We start from the raw sequence: 23,079 nt of genomic DNA on the forward strand, positions 1-23,079 counted from the left end.
AAAAATATTTATTTTATCGCAAATACTTGCTTTTCATGTTTTTCTATCTCTAATATTTATATTCGTAGTTTGTGATAAATTTTAATTATTTTTTTATAAAAAAAAATATTTTTTATTTTATTTAATTTTATTTATTATTTAATTATTATTTCTATCGCAAAGATTTATTAAATTGTTATTACCTTTGATCGGTAGAATTTATTAATTATAAACACAATATATTTCAAATACGCCTTTTTTTATTGCTTTGATGTGTTTATCTTAATATAAAAAACGAATTTTTTTTAATTTTTACAATTTTTGAACAATAAATTGTAATTATTTTGTTTCCAAAACTGTACACTCAAATTTTTTAAAATTTTTTTGAATTTTTTTAAATTTTTTAAAATTTTTTGTATTAGTTATAATATACAAAAAATAAACAGATTGAATAAATTAGCTTGCAGTAGTTTGTAAAGTATTTTTTAATGGAAATATATATATATATTTTTATAAACACAGAATTAAAAATATATTGAATTAAATTTCACTTTAAAAATTGCAAACGTAAGTTAATAATAAAATTCCTATACGAATAAAATTTTTTTTATAATTATTCTCATATTCGCAGTTGAGTTGTATAATTCAAACCGATACACACCATGTTTTTATATTTAGTGTTTAAAAAATATTTCTTTAAAAATTGTACTAAATAACTTACCGTAAATAAATGTTATAAATTTATAATTTAAAAATATTATTTATATTAATTATCAGTAAATTTGTTTAAAATAAAAATCAACTGTAATGCAAAACTAATTTTTATTTTTAAATATATTAAAAATTATTTTAGTAAAATATGGTTAAGTAATTTTAACTGTAATAAAGTTATTAAATTTTTTTTTTTTTTTTTGTATATTTAAAACAAAACTACTTTGGAAATAATTAATAGTAAACGATTTAAAAATTTGCTGCGTTTAAAATTGTTAGTTTAGACGCATTCTTTGGAAGTTCAAAATTGTTACTAAATTTGAATGTCAATTCAATGCTAAGAAAATATAAGTAAAATGTTTAAAGCAAACGTTATATACAAATTAAATTAACGCATTTTCCAATCGACAATATTTACAATTTTCTTTTGCAACCGCTGACACAGTAGACTTCATGATTGTTACCTTTTAATTTATTTACCTACTATGGTTTTCAGTGGCTTAAAAGATTAGACTGAACTTCTGCCACAAAGACAGAACCAACACATTACATTTACGTGCAAAAATATACTATTTTACTTAATAGAATTATTATAATAATAGTTTATAAATAAAAATTTATAAATATATAGTTTAAGTATACCTAAATATAATAACAATGTAACGTGCTAAGCAATATCTCTAAAACTCTAACACTTAAAAGTCTAAGCCTTAAAGCTTTTCAATGTTATAATAAAACCTAAATAAGAGCCCACAACTTGAATACTAATTTGTAAATTTTATGATTGGATCAAGTACATAGATCCGGGTACGCCGAGTCGCACACGACCTACAACAACAACCTCACAGATCTTTTAAATATGTCAGCACTAAACAGAATAAAGCAACAAATTAATTATTATGTTGAATTATTATTTTGAAGCTATTTTGAGCTAGTGCCTTTAAGCAGTTATACTCTTTTTTAACTTGAAATATTTTCAAAACTTGATTTGATTATTGTTTATCACTTCCTCAGACTAAGCAATAATTAACCTCAAATCTGCATACCTCCGCGAGGAGCCTGTAACCATTTTGAGATTTGATAACGCGATGTTGATAAGTCTGTCAGTTTTCGTAAATAATAATAATTTACCAAATTAAATTATATTCAATTATATTAAAGACAACTGAATGGTATTAATGTCTACGCCAATATAAAATTTATATCTTATAAACGATATATATATAATATATATATATATAATTTATAAGATATCTGAAGATATCTAGTTTTTAGAACAAATGTGAGACAATAAATATTTCGTTAAGTGCTTGACAGTTAATCAGAATTTATTCTAAACAAAAATTATCAGCGTCCCAGAATAGTATTCTAAAATTGCATAAAAATTTAAAAATTATTAAAATAAATTGTACCCAAACTCCTCACAACTAACCAGATTGCTTTCAAGAAACTATATACCTAAAGAGAACAAACCAAAATTAATCTCACGAACATCCCGATATTATGCCATAATTCTACAAAATATTAAAAATTTGGGTATTACCAACATATTCACCATTCAATAGCTACAATAGAAAAGGGAACGTTTAGGTATTATGTAAACATAGATAATACAGGGAAGGATGTTAGTATTTTTTTTATTTCTGATAACAGAAGTTGTGAAGTGATGGGAGAGTGACGTTAGTTATATACCTCAAATTATAAGATTTACTGATAAAAATGTAGACACCAATTTAAAACTCAGATATTATTAACATTACTACCGAATCAGTACATTCTATTAATGATGTTAAAATGTAGATACAGAGCCAATAATCTAGAAATGAATAATTTGCTGACACTTACTTTTTTTTCACTAAGTTAGGTCTATCTGCCTTGGTGCAATGACGGACGAGTGCTGATATTACTGCTTGTCACATTCGTTCTAATTATACAAACTTAATCTAAATTAGAACAAGAATACTACTTTATCTTCTATTTTATTCCCATTTGATATATTTATTGGTATCTGAATATCTCAACGAGGGATAGTTTGGTCTTTATTAAAAACTCTGATTGTCTGCTGTTAGACTAACGTTAGTTAGTGCTCTAGTCCATTTGAAACCTACTTCTTTATTATATTTAAATCTAAGCTACACAACGCAAACCAAACTACGCATAATACCATCCAAATATGTAGTGTGAATATAATCGATATGAACAGGAAACCTTACAAAGCTCTTACATACGAATATAAGCATTAATTTTTTTAACGGTCACTGAGTATTATTGTGAAATTCTCACCCTAATATATTCGCGTATTTATTACTTTCCTTTTATATATATATATTAGTCCATATGTATATATTATAGTGATAGGCAAGAAATGAAATTAACTTTGGAATATTGAATCCAGTTTGTACATCAAGTGAGTACATTTTTTATTACTGATTTGCTTTTATTTTTGAAACAATTATACGTTTTCCTATTGTTTACTTTACTTATATATTTTTTAACATTGAAATTGACCTTTTTCGTACATGTATACAATGTTTAAGTGGATTAACAAAGTAAAGGATATATGTATATATTCGAGTATGTAGTTCACTGGAAGTCACTGAAACCAACATAAATTATGAATATACTCACTACTCGCTACTAATTCATTCAATGAGCTTCAAATGCTATAGTTTTAATTATTTTTTTTTCCTAATTAATTTATGTTTTTTTTTTAACTTTAATTTAATATTAATTACTGTACAAATTACTTACAATCTCATAAATTAATCTTTATTTAATTTTTAAAAGTTTTTCTTCTATTAAGATATACACTAAGTTTAGGTTTCGATATGTATACGAATGTACTAAAATATTTAACTTATGACCATTGAATTTTTATGAATGGTATTTGCATACAAAAAGCCTTTGGTTTATTGTTAAAATTAAAAAAAAAAGAAAAAACAAATTAATAAATATTAAAAATAAATAATAATTTATTAAAACAAATATATGAATTATTTGACTACAATACATATATATGAGCGTACTAAACATAAGGTGGGATATTAAATAATTAAATATACTTTTTATACAAAACTATAAGGCAAACATAATTTTTTTTAAAGAATTTATTTTAAAAAGCGAAAAACCTTAACTCACCAGTTGTAGAAATGCCAGAGACACGTTCGAATGTCGATTCTGTAGTTTTATGTAATGTAGTTACAGTATCGGCAAGGTAATCTGAAAATTTAATGTATGGTGTTATACACAATATATGTAAAGTATATGCATAGTGTATTGTTCATATTTAAATATTCAATTAAATTTAAATTAAAATACCAATAAACAATTTAGGTTATTAGGTTGGACAAAAAGTATTCAACGTTGACTTTAAAGTACTATAAGTGTTTATCGGTTTTTTCACTTAACAATTTATTGTTGTACTAATTATAGCTAGAAATTATGATAAATAAATCTAAACAGACGGGTCTAAGATGGACAAACGCATTGGAGCCGGAATCTTTTCTCCGGACCTAAGTAATTAGCAGGTATGTAAGGAATTTATTAACGCACTAAGTGGGAGGTCCAAGGTAAATCTAGTTTGGGTTCCTGGTCATTCTAATATAGTAGGAAAAAACGCGTACACGAGCTTGCTAGTCTGGGCGCCTCTTCTACGGACACCTCTATTTTATACCTCTATTTTAAAGGTTTAATTTATAACCAATTCTAGCGACAGATAAATAGTGATCAGCATGGAGCTACGCTTGACCTACCTTGCGGTATCTCCTACAATATATGTCTACCAACTCTCGAAAAAAGGACATCACAACACCTATTATATCTATGTACAGGCTTGACCAGAACTAGGCTTAAGTATCTGGGGGCCCTCTTCTTTAACACACTCGGCGATATCTGCAGCATTTGCATTGGTCAGACTCTTGTCGTTATAAATGCCTATGGCTGGTTCTAGCTTGATCTTTTCTTTTCCACCCATTATTACGAGGATTTATGGTTTCAAAATGGCTTTCGTAACTAATTGAGAAGGATTCGTTCCTCCCTCCGACACAACTAACTAAAGCTTTAAAAACAAACGTTACATAAACTTATTAACTATCCAAAAAGAAATGATAGAATAGTTATTTCTACAGGATTGGAAAAATTAGCTGGGTCTTCTCGGTTTAAGTTAGAACTTAAATCCTTTATCATTTTAGATCATTAAAACTTAAAATTATTTAACTTGGTACAAGGAGATTTGATTACATCACTTTCTGAAGATTATATGCGTAAGTAGCTATGCCATTTCTGGCATATTCGAATATATCTTTCGAACACTATGGCGACTTTTTTCTGAAGATTGTTCTTAGCTTATTAATACAAACCGGTACTGTGTGCCATTTTTAGAATACAATGAAAGGCAAAAATTAGTATGTATGGGTTTGAAAAATAAGCACAGACAATTGAGCTCTTCCTACGAAAATACCCTACGAAATAAATACTAGATGCTAGATGCTATACTAGATGAAGGTAGATTTATCTATATTCTAACCTACGCTCTCTTGTAGTTCCAAAAATATTCAGTTTCAGAGAACATTTCAAAAAGCTGTTCCTTGAAATCACTTTATTACAATTAAATTAACTATTTTTATAAAAGATGCAAGAAAGACCAACAAAAACTATTTTTTTGTATTTAAAAATATATTTTCATAAAAACAAACAATAAATAAAAATATTATCTTAAAAATAAAGTTGATTTCAAATTTAGTACACAAGGACTAACCTTTAATATCGGAAGTAGTATGCAATACTTGCTCTTCTTCGTGTTTTTCGCTCTTAATATCAATTGGTGTAGGGGGTGGAGTTTGGGAATGTGGTATATCAGCTTCTACATTATTTATAAAACAATTTACTAGATATTACTGTATTAATTATATTGTGTTTTTTATATAAATACCTTTCATTTTAAGCTCATCACTGATTTCAATTAAGCCTTCGCTCATTTTTTTGGTAATGGTTTCTTGTACAGATTTGCAAAATTCAGCATCAGTAAGTGATTTACGTGGCTCAATTGGCATTGGCGGTGCTAGTTCATCGCTAATTAAGGTCGTTGTTTCAATTTCAATAGACCATTTTTGTTCACTCGGTAATTGGGTACGTTGTTCCATTGTTAAAAATTCACTGGTAAGTTTTAGAGCATCTTTTGTGGTATCTACTGTTGAAACTATTTTAACTGTATCTTTAACAGAATCTATCACTTTTTCTGGTACAGTAACTTTGATACTTTCCTTTGGTATAATTTCTTTATCAAGAACTTTGTCTGGTACAGTAACTTTGATACTTTCCTTTGCCGCCATTTCTATATCAAGTACTTTTTCTGGTACAGTAACTTTGGTACTTTCCTTTGGTATTATTTCTATATCGAGTACTTTTTCTGGAACCGTTACTCCTATAGTTTCCTTTATTTTGATTTCTTTATCTTCTTTTAAAGGTAAAGTCGACATTTTTTCAAATTGTATATTTTCAATTTGTTGTCGTGTTTGTATCATTTCAGCAGGAAGTTGTGTTTTTTGTTCCATATTTAGAAAGTCTTCTGTTAATTTTCTAGTTGTCATAGCAGCTACTTTACCTTCATCAATTATAGGTGCAGCAGTTTCAATACCATCTAGAGATTTACCAACGATTGAAATTGCATCTTCTAGTTTTTTGACAGACTCGACAAGTTTACTTGTAGCTTCCTTTGTCTCTTCAGTTGGTTTAAAATCATCTATAAATTGTTTGGTTTCAATTTTTGGGGTTGTTACTGTTGTTGCCAAAGGTGCAAACACCTTTGAGGCTTCTTCTTTGACAGCCTCTTTTTTTGTATCATAACTTTCTCTTACAGTTTCGGTAACAGTTTTAAAAGTATCTTTTATTTCTTCAAAGGGTTCGCTTATTTTAGAAATTTCTTTCTTAGTTGTAATATCAACAGTTTCTTTGGTCTGTATAATATTTTCTTTAGCATCTTTCACGACATCTGATAATTCCTCTACTTTACTATATGCATCAGTCTTAAATGTTTTCATAAAATCAACCGACTCTTTCTCAACAGTTTTCTTGACTGTATCTACTGTTTCAAAAACAGTTTTTTGTGTTTCTGTAACAGGAATTGTTGAGGTTATATTACTTGTGATTTTTGCTAAATCTTCTACCGGTTTTTCAACTACTTCATGCTTTACAGATTTGAAAGTATCTTTAATTGTATCTTTTGTAGTTTCCTCAACTTTCTTTCTTTCCTCACTCCACATTTCGGTTTGATCTTTGAAAGTACCTTGAGTGAAACAAATAGATTCATCTAATGGGAAACTTGGTACAGTAGTCATTATTTCACTTGTTATCTTTATTAAATCTTCAAGTGGCTTTTCTGCGAAAGGTGCTATGTGTTCATCTTCAGGAATAGATATTTCTTCTGTAACACCTGTTTTAACTTTTCCAGCTAACCCTTTGAATTCATCCTTCAAAACTGGAATTTTTGTTACTGTGACTGGTAACTGTGTCTGTTGTTCCATGCTGAGAAAATCATGCGTCAATTTCTTTGCATCAATGACTCTTGCTTTCTCTAGTTGAACATCTATAGAAGAAATTTTTTTATCAACGGACTTGTCAAGAGTTTCTACTTTAACAGGTTCTTCAGTTCTAGTTGTGATTAAAACTTTTTCGTCTTCTGTGACGGACTTTATAATTTCTTCTTTTTTTTGTTGTTCCTGCACTTTTGGTTTCTCTACGGGTTGCTTTTGTTCAGTTTCTTCCAATAAAGACTTTCTTTGTTGTACAACTGGTACCCCTACAGTTGTTTCAGTTATTTGCTTAATAGTTTCATTTACTTTTTGAATATCTGTTTTAATTTTTCTAGGCGCTGGTATTTGTGATTTTTGTTCCATTGTTATAAAATCTTCAGTAAGTTTTCTGGCATTAATTTCAGTTTTTTCCGGTGCATCTTTTTTGCCGTCTTTCTTCTCCTCTAAAGATTTTTCAGTTGTTACCATTTTTCGTGGTGCTGCTGCTGGTCCTACGGTAGTGATTTTCGTTTCATCTGATGGTCTTCTTATAAGCTTTGGAATTTTGGATTTAGCTTCAAAATCGGCGATTTTATCTCCGATTTTCTTACTCTCCTGCTTCTCAACCACTTCAACTTTCTCTTGTTTTTTCTGTGTTTCGCTTGGTTTAACTGTTTCGGAAATTAATATTGTTTCTGTAACAACGTTATCTGTATGTATAGTTTTAACTGTTGATATATGTTCACTTTTTTTCTTCTCAATATTATTAGCATCTTTAGTTATTTCGAAAGCAGAAACAATGCTTTCAACCTTTTTTGTTTCTTTTTCTGCAGCATCTGCCGATATCTTTTCTGTTGGAGTAGGAATAGATTTAGTTGGTTTTTGCTCGAATTTTTCCTTAACTTCTTCAACAAACTTTTCGGTTATGGTGATATCTGAAGGAAGTTGGGTTTGTTTTTCTACATTCAAAAAGTCCTCAGTTAGTTTTTTTGTATCTTGCATAGTATCACTTATTTGGGTAGCCATATCCTCAATTGGAGATTGTAATTTACTAGGTTTCTCAGCTGATATTATATCTGCTACTATTTTTAAATTATCAACACTTTCTGGACGTTTTTGTTCTATTAAAGAGTCATCTTCTTCGGAACTTCGACCGGACGTTTTGAATTTATGTGTAAGTTCTTTGTCAAAATCACTTTTGCTAATATCTGTAGAATCCATTTTTCCCATTTTCATTTTAATGACTTGATCTGGGACAATAGCGGACTTAATAATATTATCAGTGGGTAATTGCATCATTATTTCTGATTCATGTATAGCCTTTTTATCTTCGATCAAGCTTTTACGTTTTATTTCAGTAATTTCTCGAGTTATTTCTTTCTTTTGTGTAGATGCTGGTATTTGACGTTCAATTGAAAGTCGCTTCACAATTTTTTCTCTCCTCTCCGCAACTGTACGCTTTGTTATTTCCTCATCAGATTCTGATTCTTCGACCTCTTTTTCTTCAGCAGAATATTTAACCTCATCAAGTTCATGCTGTATTCGTTTACCTAAAAGACAAAAGAAATAAGTAATAAATTTATGTATATATATTTCTATGCATAATAAAAATACATACTTTCTTGTCGAACAAGCTCTTCAACAGATTCTGAGTTTTTCATGATGTCAGTATCATCAAAATCACGAGAATGCGACAAACGCCCACTCTTGCATTTCTTCATTATATCTTCCCGTCCGATATTCTTGAGAGCGTTTTCAAGCGCATGAATATCATAATTTGGTTTATCTTTATATAAGCGTATCATGCTTTGTGCTTGTCTTGCAATGCTATCGGTATTGTGGCTGATAATTTCATCAATTTCTTCTGTAGTGATGCCAATTTCAGTGGCTAATTGTACCCAATCCTTACCCAAAAGATTTGATAGATCGACAATGCGTATATCACCAATATAGTGATCATTCTGATGTTTACTTAAACTAAACAATGAGCTACGATAGGTTGCGGAAATTTTATCAGAGAATACAGTAGTTGAGTCTGGTATCACTGTTTCTGGTAAAACAATATTCAATATACAAATTGGATGTTGTGGTGGTTCGCCTTTTGCAACTTTCGGTTCTTTCATAAACAATGTACGTCCAACAATATCGGCATGTTGATCCTTTACACGTACAGTAAATGGTAAACGATTTTCACGAAATGCTTTAAACTGTAACTGTAATTGATCGCCGGATTTTGTTACCGGTACCAAGTTACCAGCCATTTCAATAAACTGTGGTTTACCCTCTAAAACTTCAACATCACGACTTTTCGCCACTTCTGTGTAAAGCTCCTGTTTTTCCAGTGTTTTATCTTCCCGATCATCTGTCATACAGAACACACGTAAGCGGGCTTCATACGGTTCGATTTTCTTAGCAAAAACTACAAACTTGGCCATAAATGGTACATGTATAACTTCCCTAAAAAGTTAAAATAGATTTTTTATTGATTAAATTTTTAAATAATTATTAAGAATATTTTAATTAAACTGTTATACTAAATTAAACTTAATTAAATTAAATCTATGAAAGTGGAGAGTATAAACAAAAACTTCATTCAAATTCTATTACAAATATAAAACGATATTCGAATAATATTATATAGAAGTAATACAATAATATAAAATTATATTATTATTACTTCGGATAAATAATTTTTATATATTTACTTCATATATATTATTATTTATATAGAAATATTATTGTATAAATATAAAAATATTGTGGTAATATTTTGCAGTTTAATTATTATATCATTTATATCATTTATTAATGCAATAAAATTATTTTAATAGAGGCAAATATATATTAAATATAACAATATATATAACATAATAAATTATTTATAAAATAATAATCCAAACGTATTTTAAAAAATTTTAAAAACAAATTTTATATATATATATTTTTATTACTATATATAATAATATAATTATTGTATAAATGCGTAAATATTTCAAAATATGCTATCAAAGTTATTAGCTCATTATTAGAACTATATAATGTATTATTTATTTTATTATATTTATTTATATAAAAAAAAAAACATTTCTCAAGAAAATATATTAAAAGGAAAATATTGAAAAGAAAATTATGTATATATTTATATACATATTAGCTACTACTTTACATTCTTGTAATAATATGTATAAAGGGACTCCGATTTCCCAGGTGCGCCTGATCTAGTAATGCATTTTTAAACAACGTTTTCCACTGCGTTATATGCCGACATAGCTTAGTTCTCGAAGTTTTAAGCTATAAACTTTTTACATTGATCACACTTACAAATGCAAATTCTTCAAATTTTAACTCCGATATCTCGAAAACTAGAGTGCTAGATGCAATAGTTTTCAACTTAAAGTTCGATATCTTTAAAACCAATCTATATTAAAACCAATCAATCTAACCTATTATAAGTCAATAATGTAATGAAAAAATAGCTGCCTTTACTGAAGTCCCTAATCAAATACTTCTAGTCCCTATTGCTTACATGAAAGTACTGATCATATTTAAATCACAATAAATATTAATATAAAAAATAAATTAATTAAAGAAGAATTAATTTAAAAAAAAAATAAGAACTATTTATTTTAATCTAAAATATATTAATTTATATCTTAAACTTTAAATTATTAATCTAAAAGTAAATATTAATATAAAAATTAATATATAGTATTATTATATGACATACTTGTAGAGTTCGGTTGCCATTCTTGTTGCTTCACCAATATTTCTGCAATCCATTAACCAAAATCTTGCTGAAACAGTTGTAGTAAAGGACACGCAATCATTGACAAAAGTCAAAGGTGTAGAACCGGTAACGTCTTCCCACTGAGCTCTGGACGGTCCTCCTATATAATTTAAATGAAGTAGATTTTTGCATTTAAATTAGAGACAATCGAGTTTGTTTTGCTTACTCTTTGTTTTATATATGTCAAATACAAAATTCTACTGTTGTCTTATTAGCAGATATTTAAATTATAAATAAAATTAATAAAGAAATTTTTAATTAACTAAAAAAAAACAATAATCTGAAATTAGCTTATATAGCCTTGATTTGAACAAAACAGTAAGCAATTAATTTTATAAAATTAGTTTAAATATTATAATAAAAATATGAATAATAGATGCAAATGTTATGTATTATTTTTATTATAATAAATATTATTATTCATTAATATTTTTTTTGTTTTTTTTTTTTAATTTTTGCAAGCAATAAATTTGCATTAGCATAATATAGAAGGTACTCTATATTATTTGAACTATTCAAAAAAAATTGAATACTAATGAAGCAACATGCTGAATAATATTAAATATATAATTTTATATGATTGTGATAGAATAAATTTGTTGTGTGTTATGTTTTGAAATAGAACTTTAAAAAAAATTAATATAACAAACTAAGAAAGTTTATCAAAAATAACTTAAATTGCCAACATTTCAAAAACATAACTTTTAAAAATCATAATGTACAATATATTTTCAACATTTTTAATGAAATGAGTATAATTGTGTATTTTTAATGCTAAAATTAACCCAACTCGTATGTATAGCATAAAAAGTTTTTTTTTTCTGAGTTTCATAATTTTTAATAGATATATTTGAAATCATTTTTATTATATCTAAACTTATCAGACAAAAAGGCTTTTAGTTTCAGAAAAGTTCTCTTTGGTGCCACAAATTGGTGTTTACAGATCTATAGTTATATTTATTATTAAATAATAAATAATTGTTGTATTATAAGAAAATATGCATCTGCTATTTTTTAATCAAAAAATTAAAAAAAAAATAAAAACAAAAAACAAAAAAATAAATAAGTGTACAGTAAAAAATAATTTTATTTGACGATATAAGCAAATATATTAAATCATATAAATCATAAATAAATCATACTTAAATAGTTTATTAATTAATTTCATTATAATTATTTTATAATGATTTTTATTTTATATTTGTATTAATAGAATTTTTTTAAAATAATAATTTTTTTGATAATTATAATTAATTGTTATTAAGACCAATTTACAACAAGTTTTTGTTTATTACAGGGCTTATTTTAATTATTTTTTTAATAATTATAATTAATTGTTATTATGACCAATTTACAACAAGTTTTTGATTATTACTGGGCTTAGAACATTTATTTAAAATAAACGTTCTAAGTCCGATAATAGTCAGAAAACTTTAATAATTATACTTATAATTCAATAATAATAATTATAATTTTTCCAGTTTTTTTTACGCCATAAATTATTCTTATTAGTATTTTCTTATTATTTTTTTGAAAATTACTTTTAAAATTTATCAACTTCGAAATTTTTGATGAGTGTTGCTATATAAATTTAAATTTAAGCTATATATATATATTGATAAGACTTATGTGCGAGTATATAATATATTTTATATAAGAACTATTATTTTTATTATAAAAAATGATTTAATTATTATTTTTATTAATTTTTATTATTTTTCATGTTTATGAAAATTTTAACAACACAATTTATTAAATTATTTTATAGTGGAATTATTATATATTTTGAATTAATTGTTATTATTAATTAATTATTATTAATTCAAACAATATATAATTCTTAATTATATCACATATATCATTAGTTATATCATATATACCATTAATATATATCATATATATCATTATATATCATATATCATTAATTCTTTTGATAATTAGCATATATTATATATTTAATATATACAATATCTAATTTTAACAATTAAAAATAAAAATAAAATTTCTTATTTTTAATTAATTTTTAAAATATTCAAAAAAATAATTTTTGACAACTTAATGAACAGCTAAACAAATTAAACAAATTGTTTTTATTACTACTATTATAAATAATTTTATTTTATTGTTTTAATTATTATTAAAAACATTGAAAATAAATTTTAAAACTGTTATCTTTAATTTCATTATAATTACAATTATAATTATTATTATTAATTATATTATTAATTATATTATTAATTATTTTATTAATTATTTATTATTTTATTATTATTATTTATTTTATAATTATTAACTATTATTATTATAATTATTAACGATATAATTATTAATAAAACCTGTATTTTACTTTCGTTTATATCAATTATTTAATACTATAATTTTTTGTAATTACCGTTAATATTTTTATTATTAGTTGATATATTAGCCTTATAAATTAATATTATAATTTTTTTATCATTACTGCTACTATTTTTATTATTAGTTGAAATGTTAGCCTTATATTAGAACTGTATCATAGTAATAGCAATAGTAATATTTTTATTTTATTTTGTAATAATTGTTTGATTTTCAATATAGCAATATTATTATAATGTATTAATTACCAATACTAATTATATTATTTATGAGTTTATATTTAAATTAAGATAATTAATTTAGTTCATCTTATTAATTTAAAAAGAAAATAAAGGAAACAGCAAAAATAAAATTAAAAATTAAAATGTTGGTTATTATTTTTAACATTTTATTATTATTATAGTATTTAAATAATTACATTATTTATTTAAATATATAAAATTATATTTATATTACATTATTATATGTATTATATTACATAATTATTTTATAATTGAAATTTTAAATTATTATGACTTTATAAATTATAATAAGTTTTTTATATTCTATTAGATTAATTGAATTAAAATATTTTTTTTAATTATATAGGAAAAAATTCCTGAACTTTTATGTTTATATTGTAATTTTATATAAAATATTTTTATAGTGCATTTTAATATATTTATTATAATAATATAGGATATATCAAATTACCGCTTCTTTATAACTTTTTTTTTTAATTGTGTTTATTATTAACACTACATGAGTATTATACATTATACTGATATAAAAACAAATTTATATAACAATTATAAATATTTGTAAGGACAATATTTTTATATTAGTTAAATTGAAATTAAAAGTTAGCTTAAATTAAAAAAAAATTAATTCTTGAAATGTTCTAAAAAAATTAAAATAATTAGTTTTTTTAGCACTGAATAAATTAAATAATATTTTAATTTAGAAAATAAAAATTCAAACCATATTAATTTTTATTCAAATCATGTCATATTAACATGTTAAAGATCAATTTATACATGAGTTTTGTTTTTTAAAATATAATTTAATATAGGCCCAAAGAGTAACATATATCTATTACATTTTTTTTTAATATAACAATTTTAAAATCCCTATTATCAGTGCAAAAACTTCAAAAATCCTGTGTTCTCATAAACAAAACAAAAAAATTCATTAAAAAAGCTAAATTAAAATCAGCAAGCTTTTAGAATAAAAAACATAATATTTCGTTTAATAATATTTAAAATATTTTTAATTAATTATATAACGTATTTTAAACCATAATATTGTATTAGCATTCAAATTTATGTACATATGACGCGGCTTTTATGAGAATATTAAAATTGCATGTGGTAAATTATAAAAAATCAATCACTTAAGCATTAAAACAAGAATGTTTGAATTCTAAAATATTATTTTATTTTATTAAGTTTTTTTTTCATCTAAATAATACCTAGCATCTTATTAGCTAACCATTCTTATTTAAATATCATATTGTGAATTGAGTGATATAAAATGAACTTATAGTAAACTACTTTCATATTAAATTAAATTTTATTAGAAAACTGTCAATAACTATGTTTTAAATAAAATTATTGGCTATTTATATAGTTGTTTCAATTAATGTCAAATATCAGTCACCAGTGATATTTAGTTAAATATTATTTTTATAATAATCACTGAAGATTTGTAATTGAGCTGCCATATTAACAGATTCGATATTCAAAACAGTTATGAGTTCAAATTGCACTTATCTAATAATTTTTGTCAATTTTTTTACAAAAATATCCGAAGTATAAAGTATAAAAGAAAATTATATTAAAAAGTTATTAAATCTTTAATAATTATCGCTGCCTTTACATCTAGCTTTATCATTAGAATCGCCTTTTTTATTTACTTCTATAAGAACGTAAGTAAAAAGCCCACACTTCATACTTTACTAATTTAGTAAAACATAGTTTCTTTTTAAGAACTAATCAAAAATTAGTTAGGTGATCGGATTCGAACACCCATTCAATTCTGTAGATTCGAAATTTATCACAGAGAATATTGGACTGCGACAATACCTCTAATAGAAAACTGGATTTTGATAGAAAAATGTCACTGTTGGCATGCCACACCGCCTAAATGCCACACCGCCTTTGCCTATGGTTTGTTATTACATCTACAGATTATTATTAATAACCTGAAATTATTATTAATATCCGATTAACAGATTATCTGATAAGGCACTATTTGTGACTATCTGACTATGATGTGGGCCAATAATTAGCCATATAACCCCCATCGCCATTTAATATTAAAAAATCCTCAACAGATACTATTTTAACCCACATGAGAAGAGCTGTGGATCCACTGTTGAGTTTGGTTCAGTTTTTAGTGCAAAAGCTATTCAATAGTTACAAGTGTTCTGTTTCATTAACAGCCAGTATACCATTAATTTATATACTATTCGATTTAAAATATTTGTTCAGTATTATATTTATTTATACTACAATCATTAACAACGATACATAACTGCTCATCTAACACAACAATATTAAAATCTTTAGTTTATTACGTTAAAATTAATAAAAATATCTATAACAAAATCAAATCATTACTTAAAACATATGCTATATAAACTTATTCTTTTGTTATTAATATTTAAAAACTATAAAAAAATGTAACCATTTTAAAACTATTTTAAATTAGAAAATATTTTATACAAGTTGATCAATTTGTTAATTTATTGTTAATTCATATTAAAAATCTATATAAAACATTTAATTATTTTAAATTATTGAATTTAAAATACCCAACTTCTGGGTATGACGATTCGGTAACAAATTTTAGTAGAGTTCTTCACACTATATATAGTTTATTTCTCCTCATATCTAGATTTAAACTTCTTACGTTAAAAGAAAAGATTAAAAAGAAACAACACTAACTAATGCCAACAAGTATATGTAACTTTTACATTGATTGCATTAACAACGCCAGATGGCGCGACTACTCTTTGTTTCATGTTTCCAATTTTAACGCCTCGTATATCTCGTAAACTAAGTGTTGTTCACATATAGTTCAATGAAAAAAGTTATCAAAATAGCTGTCTCTACTAAAACCCTCTACTAAAGCCACATGGACTTGTCCGAAATATAGAATTTTTATTAAATTTATTAAATTGTTATTTCTATTTTCAAATTATAAAATTAGTATATTAAAATAAATTAGTATATTAAAAATATTTTTTAATTAGTTTTTATTTTTTAAATTATGAAAACTTATACAAAACAATAAGTATATATGAAAATTGTTTTTTAATTTACCATTTATATTTTTATACTATAAAAAAGTTTTTAATACTTCAATAATGAATATATTCTTCTAAATACGTTTAGCATATTATAAATATATTTATCGCTGTAGTAAAAAATTTAAAAATCAGAATAGGTATACTTGCTAAGTAGTAATTACAACTTTCATATTAAATAAGTTTTTCAATAGTCTAATTAATTTTAATTTTAATTAATTACATTTTTTTATATAAATTAATATATAACATATCCTTTCCTAATTCCTTTTTAGTATATTTAAATATATTTGATTTCGGAATGATAATGACAAAATTATGCAAAAATTCATAATAAGCAAAATAATAAAATGAACATAAATCATAATAATTAATAAACAAATTATAAAAATATAAAAAATCATATATATAAAAAATAATTATTTAAATAAAAATTAATAAAATTGCTCAAAAGCATAGAGTATTTGTATACAAGAATTATTACAGAAAATTGCAACAGTTTAATTGAAAGTTCATAAATTAAATATGCAGAAATTCAAATTTATTTGATATTTTTATATAATTATTATTAATTTATTTTTAAACTTAATATTTCAAATTATTAAATTATCAAATAAAATGTCTTAAAATTTTGCATGTATAAAAAATTGTTTATTTTTATTGTATTAAAAAGTATGTATTTTTAATTCATATAGTAACGTTGAAACTAATAAATAATAATGAATTTTAACGATTTTAAAAATTCATACACTTTTGTGATTAAGTTTTGATTTAATTTTTAATTTAATTAAATTATTTTTTTTGTTTTTTGTTTTTTATTTGATTATTTTATATGATTTTCTTTTGCTAGTTACCTTTTAGAGATCTTTTCCGAAACACACCTTCAATGATGGAATAAAAGAATGGAATGCGTGCACATATGCATTTACGCATTAGTACGAAATCAAGTACAAATTTAATACATTTTCAAGTTAAATAAATAATAATTTTAATTAAATTAAATATAAATATAAATAAATTATACAAATTAAGAAAATATTTCAAAAAAAATATATATACTATATATAAATAAATTAAATTGTAAATTAAACAAATTTAAACTGTTGGCATACGACGCATGATATCTAAAATGTTTGTTAGTAATATGAGTACAAAGTACTTATGTTTATGTAAAATGTTTGTGTAAATACTGAAAATGTTTAAATGCATATATTTTTTTAATTTTTTTTTTTTTATTATATTTTTTATAATTTATTACATTTAAATGCAATTTATAAACGCAAAACTATACACTTTGTACTAATTTTAACTATAATAAAAAAATCTTTTAGTATTTCTAATTGGCAATTATCATATATATATTTTCTAAAACATCAAATTATTATATGATTAATTATACTTTAAAGCATTTTACCTTTTGATTTAATTACTTACGTCTTGAATGTTATAAAAATTGTTTTGCAATCATTTTTTTAAATAATTGTTTGAATAAATGTTATAAAATTATTTAACATTTATTATATTTATAGTCAAAATTCTAAAATATACAATCAATCAATATTCCTTTTTTTATATTAAAGTTAATTTAAAATAATTTAAAAGCTAACACTCTAGAAAATTTTTTATATTCTTACATCATATACTATTTTATTATATTTAATTTTATTAATTAAAAGATACGGTTAATATGTTCGGAAAACAATTTTCCAAATCTGTGCGGTTGTGATATCTTACCTGGCAAACTTTAAAATATTCTTAAGAAAATATATTTATATATATAAATACTGTTTTAAAAAAATTTTATAGTGTAATGAGAAGGTATTTATTTTCATCAGTGGCATATACAAGACGAGTATTAAGATTCAATCCCACCTAAAATATTTCAGACTATTTTACATAGACATAATAGTTTCTTAAATGCATTAATATAAATTTTTATTGCCTGTTATATTTTATTTACATATAGGTTTTGAAGCTTCAAAGCAATTTGAAAGTAACTTACTTTTACTAGAAAAACGTGCTTCACCTATAACTACACTTTATGGTCTTCCAACACCCATCAAAAATGCCATCAATACACGTTTACCCTTAATAGGACTGTTTCAACAATAATTACACTAAAAGCTGTTCCAATATCGCAAGCACATAATGTCAACTCATAAGTGAAGTACTTAGAAAAAAGTTTAACATAGTGTAAACATATAGCAGCAAAACTGATTAAATCTAATTTTAAGCTTGATCTTAATCTTAAGACCAAATCTTAATTTAAGCAATTACGCTGCGCTGACATATCAACAATCAATCCCCATTAAGCTTAAAATGTAAAGTTATCTTGTTTATCAGTATCATTAATCTAATTGGACATATGGTTTTTAACTGTATACAAGAGCCTAAAATATTTCTATTCTGTATAGCGCTAAATCACATATATCAAGACTGATCACTGAAGCACCACGGTCCATTGAAAATACGTAAAGCTACAAAGATATCTGTGGTTAAATCAGAACTCATAAATTTAAAAAAAATACATTAAGAAACCACATTTTCACGCTAAAACACTTTCGACCAAAAAGATCGAACCGCCCCGATATAAAACTAATCCAAACTTACTTTATTATTTATTATTTATTTATTTATTACTACAGATACTACTCCTTTCCTTTTAATTTTGCTTCTTCTTCCAACTAGATCTTTTAATCTCTTTACAACCTTTAATCACAGAAAATTTATATCTATATTATTCAAAGCCCATTTATATAATAAATAAGTAAAATAAAAATTCCTTATTATAGTTAACTTGTGATGATCTACATGTAACATAATTTTGTAATGTAGGTAAATGTGTTAGTTTTTAGATTTAAATACTATATTAAGAGTTCAAAAACTCTTAATGTTTCTTGTATATGGCTTGTATATGACCCAATTAAGGGTCAGAGGAAAAATTTTATAATAAAATAATTTTATCTATCATAGAGATCAATCTAAAAATTACGTTCATAAAAAGAAATATTCTTGTTAAAAATTTTTTCAACCATTTAAAATACATTCTCTATAAAAAATATCACAAATAAGAATAAGAAAATAATCCCCAATGACTATATCAGACCAACAACGAATGAAGAAGCCTACCAAACGAAAATAGTTGAATCACTTTTTTCATAAATTTGTAAATTAGATCATGGATGGAACCTATAAAACTGAGGAACTTGGATAAGTTCTTATAGACGCTAACATTAGAAGAATTGATTAAATATTCTATTCTTTTCGATGACTTGTCAAATTTAAATTTTTCTTTTAGTCATTTTTAGGACTAAGAAAAAAATGAAATATAAATATATTGAAGAATCTTAAATAAAGAATCTTAATAACTACAAATGTACTTAAAGATTTATATCTGTTATACCTTACTCCTATATACATGACTACATATTAAATGTTGTGTGTATATCTGTTAATTTTGATCGATCAAGCCATAATTGACATATAACATTTAGTAATTATACATCATGGGTAATCTATATAAATATATATATACATATATATATTTTTTTTTATCCTTTATTTGTTATGAATACTATAATCTTTATTATATGTGAATTTGTTACTATTGTTGAAGTGTAATTAACTGAACCAGACTTCAGTTCCCCTTGGGTAATATATATGACAGATAATTCTGTAAATTCTAAGTAACATACTTCAATCTAGAACCGCAACTGCAATCCTTGTATAAAATATAAGATATGTCATATTGTCATTACATCTGAATATAGAATCGTGTGATCTGAGTGTAAATAATTTCAAGTAAACAATTTTTCATTAGCTCTGGATATTAAATATTGTAGATATTCATGATATTGATCTTGATATTGTAGGGTTATGATATTGACCTTATATATTGAACAAATAAGCAATAGCTTCTTAAGATTATATTGCATAAACAGAATATTTACATATAATAAATTATAATAAATATATATATATATATATATAGCGATATATAATAAGCCCCTTAAAATTAATTGTTTAGATTTTTTTAAGTCTATTAATGTTTTTGAAGACATTAGTTCAAAAATACATATTTACATAATTTATGTATTAAAAATTAGAAAGACTTTTTTTTCTATTCAATATGAAATGCAATAGCAAGTAAAATACTTTTAAATGTATTATGTGAATTAAACGCAAACTGCTATAAAGAACTTAAACTAATTTATTTTTTTTATTAATATTTTATTTACATAGACTAATTGTTACTTTTTGAAATGTAATATGATATACTAATATCCCTTCCAATAATAAATAAAATTACTTAAAAAACATTTTATAGAATATTAATAAAAAGTAAGTTAAAATTATTCACATTTATGTATAATAACAATAATAATAATATAACACTTCTTTAAGTTTTTTTTTTATTATTTATTATGACGTAAAAAAAGAATAAAATCGATTTAAGCTTTGCATAAACCCAGTAAAGTGTAAACGACCTAACTTAAAATTATTCACATTTATATGCAATATAATATAACTTGTCTATCTATGTCTTTAAATGTTTTATATTATTTCTGAGTACCGCAAAAAATTTTATTTTATTTAAATATAATATAATATAACGTGTCTGTTTATATAAGTGTTTTATATTATTTCTAATACCGTCAAATATATAAATCTTATTAAAATTTAAAAACAAAAATGCGTAGGAAAGATATGCACAGAACACGTCAACAGATTCGAAAATTTAGATTATAATCTCCCTTCTAACTCTCCCTTCTCTACTTCTAAAAAAACGAACTAGTAATCTTAAGAAAAAAATTGAATAAATTATTTTTATCTACTTTACATAATCTTTGGACAACAGTTTTTAATAGATTTGTCTTTAATCGATCGGGTTTTGAATATATATTAACTAATATAATTTTATAGTTTTAGAAAATAATAGTTTATTTGCCAATAAAATACTTATATCAATATTTTGTTATATGGTTTTTTGTACGATAATGAAAAAAGCATATACAAACACGTAAATAGTTGAATATGAAATACTGGTTTACTGATATATATTATAGCACTATAATGAAATGATTTTGGAAAAAAAATATATATATATTCAATAATAAATAACTAAAACGAGGATAAAAACAATTCAATTACAATATAAACATTGATATTGACGCGTTTTAATACAAATTTACGTCATCTGAACTATATATAAATATATTGATATGTATATTTTCGTATATAAATATCTCTGTAGTAATGTAACAGTCAATTAAACACAAAATTGTAACTATTTTTAAAACATTTAAGAAAACTAAATAAAATAACAATAACTAAACAATACAATAATTCAATAAAAGAAAACTAAAACTCAAAAGACAAACTAAGTGAAAAATTTAAATAAAAAGTATTAAATGAATGCCTAACTTTACTTAAATTATACTTTATAATATATAAATAATGTTATACATTATACTGTTATACAATATATAATTATAATTAAAAAATCAACTTACCTGTAATAGAGCATAAAAGGCGTAAAGTTGGAGTATTGCCGGAATATTGATTGATCATGCCCTGGCTATGTGCTTTAGGTGCGGGCATGCTCAATGTAATGGCCTTATGGAATTTGCGTCTACGTGGTTCAACAGTTACAATTGGCGAGACAGCAACACCGCGACCAAGTAGCTTAGCTGTTAGATCTGGGTCTACTGGTTGCGCCTAAAATAGTTCATAAACACAGTGATGATAACGTGTTCTTTATATTGCAACAACAATATACAAATATACAAATAATGAAATTTTTCAAAAATGGCCACTTAAATCTAAAATTTTATTTATACTCGTTTATATAAAAATAAAAAAGAATTCATACTATTTTGTTAGAAATCTAAAATACATTTATATTATATGTTTATAAATTTACTATTTTCATATTATATTTTTTTTTTTTTGTGGTTTTTATTACTTATAAAATAATAATAAATATTAAATTATTAAATTATTTTTTATTACGAATAATAATAATTTATTGATTAGTTAATATAGGCACATAATTTTTTGGGTTAAATGGTGAACATTTATACAATAGTTTTTGTTATGAATTATGTTCAGTGAATGAATGATAATGAATTAAATGAATTATTAAAAAAATGCAATATTTATTTATTAATATTTATTTATATACTCGTACATAAAAAAGAATATTACACAACATTTTAGTTTAATGCATTACAATCACTGAACATCGATTCTAATTTAATAACTAATAAATTTACTACAAAGGTATATAGTATATATACATACACATTATTAGTGTAAATGTTCAGACCCCATTTATATCCCAATAAATTTAGTTGATCAAAAAAAACTTTAACTACTAAAATTTATACAAAATCAAAACAACAAAATGTATGTTAATTTAATTATTTTACATAAACTATTTATAAAAA

General features: G+C 23.7%; 1 protein-coding gene across 1 annotated transcript; it reads right to left on the bottom strand.

Annotated features, from left to right (window-relative positions):
* Window positions 1-5,420: 5,420 nt before the first annotated feature.
* On the bottom strand, window positions 5,421-22,348 carry LOC119677863 (ankyrin-2-like; the record flags this gene model as incomplete). Its single annotated transcript, XM_038089459.1, is given in 5 exon segments — window positions 5,421-5,551; window positions 5,621-8,749; window positions 8,818-9,656; window positions 10,927-11,086; window positions 22,144-22,348. Coding segments are annotated over 5 exon segments (4,443 nt in total), but the record flags the coding sequence as incomplete, so codon positions are not given.
* Between the last annotated feature and the right edge of the window lie 731 nt (window positions 22,349-23,079).

Source organism: Teleopsis dalmanni, chromosome 1, assembly GCF_002237135.1.
Source record: "Teleopsis dalmanni isolate 2A chromosome 1, ASM223713v2, whole genome shotgun sequence".
In the NCBI taxonomy this organism is placed as follows: domain Eukaryota; kingdom Metazoa; phylum Arthropoda; class Insecta; order Diptera; family Diopsidae; genus Teleopsis; species Teleopsis dalmanni.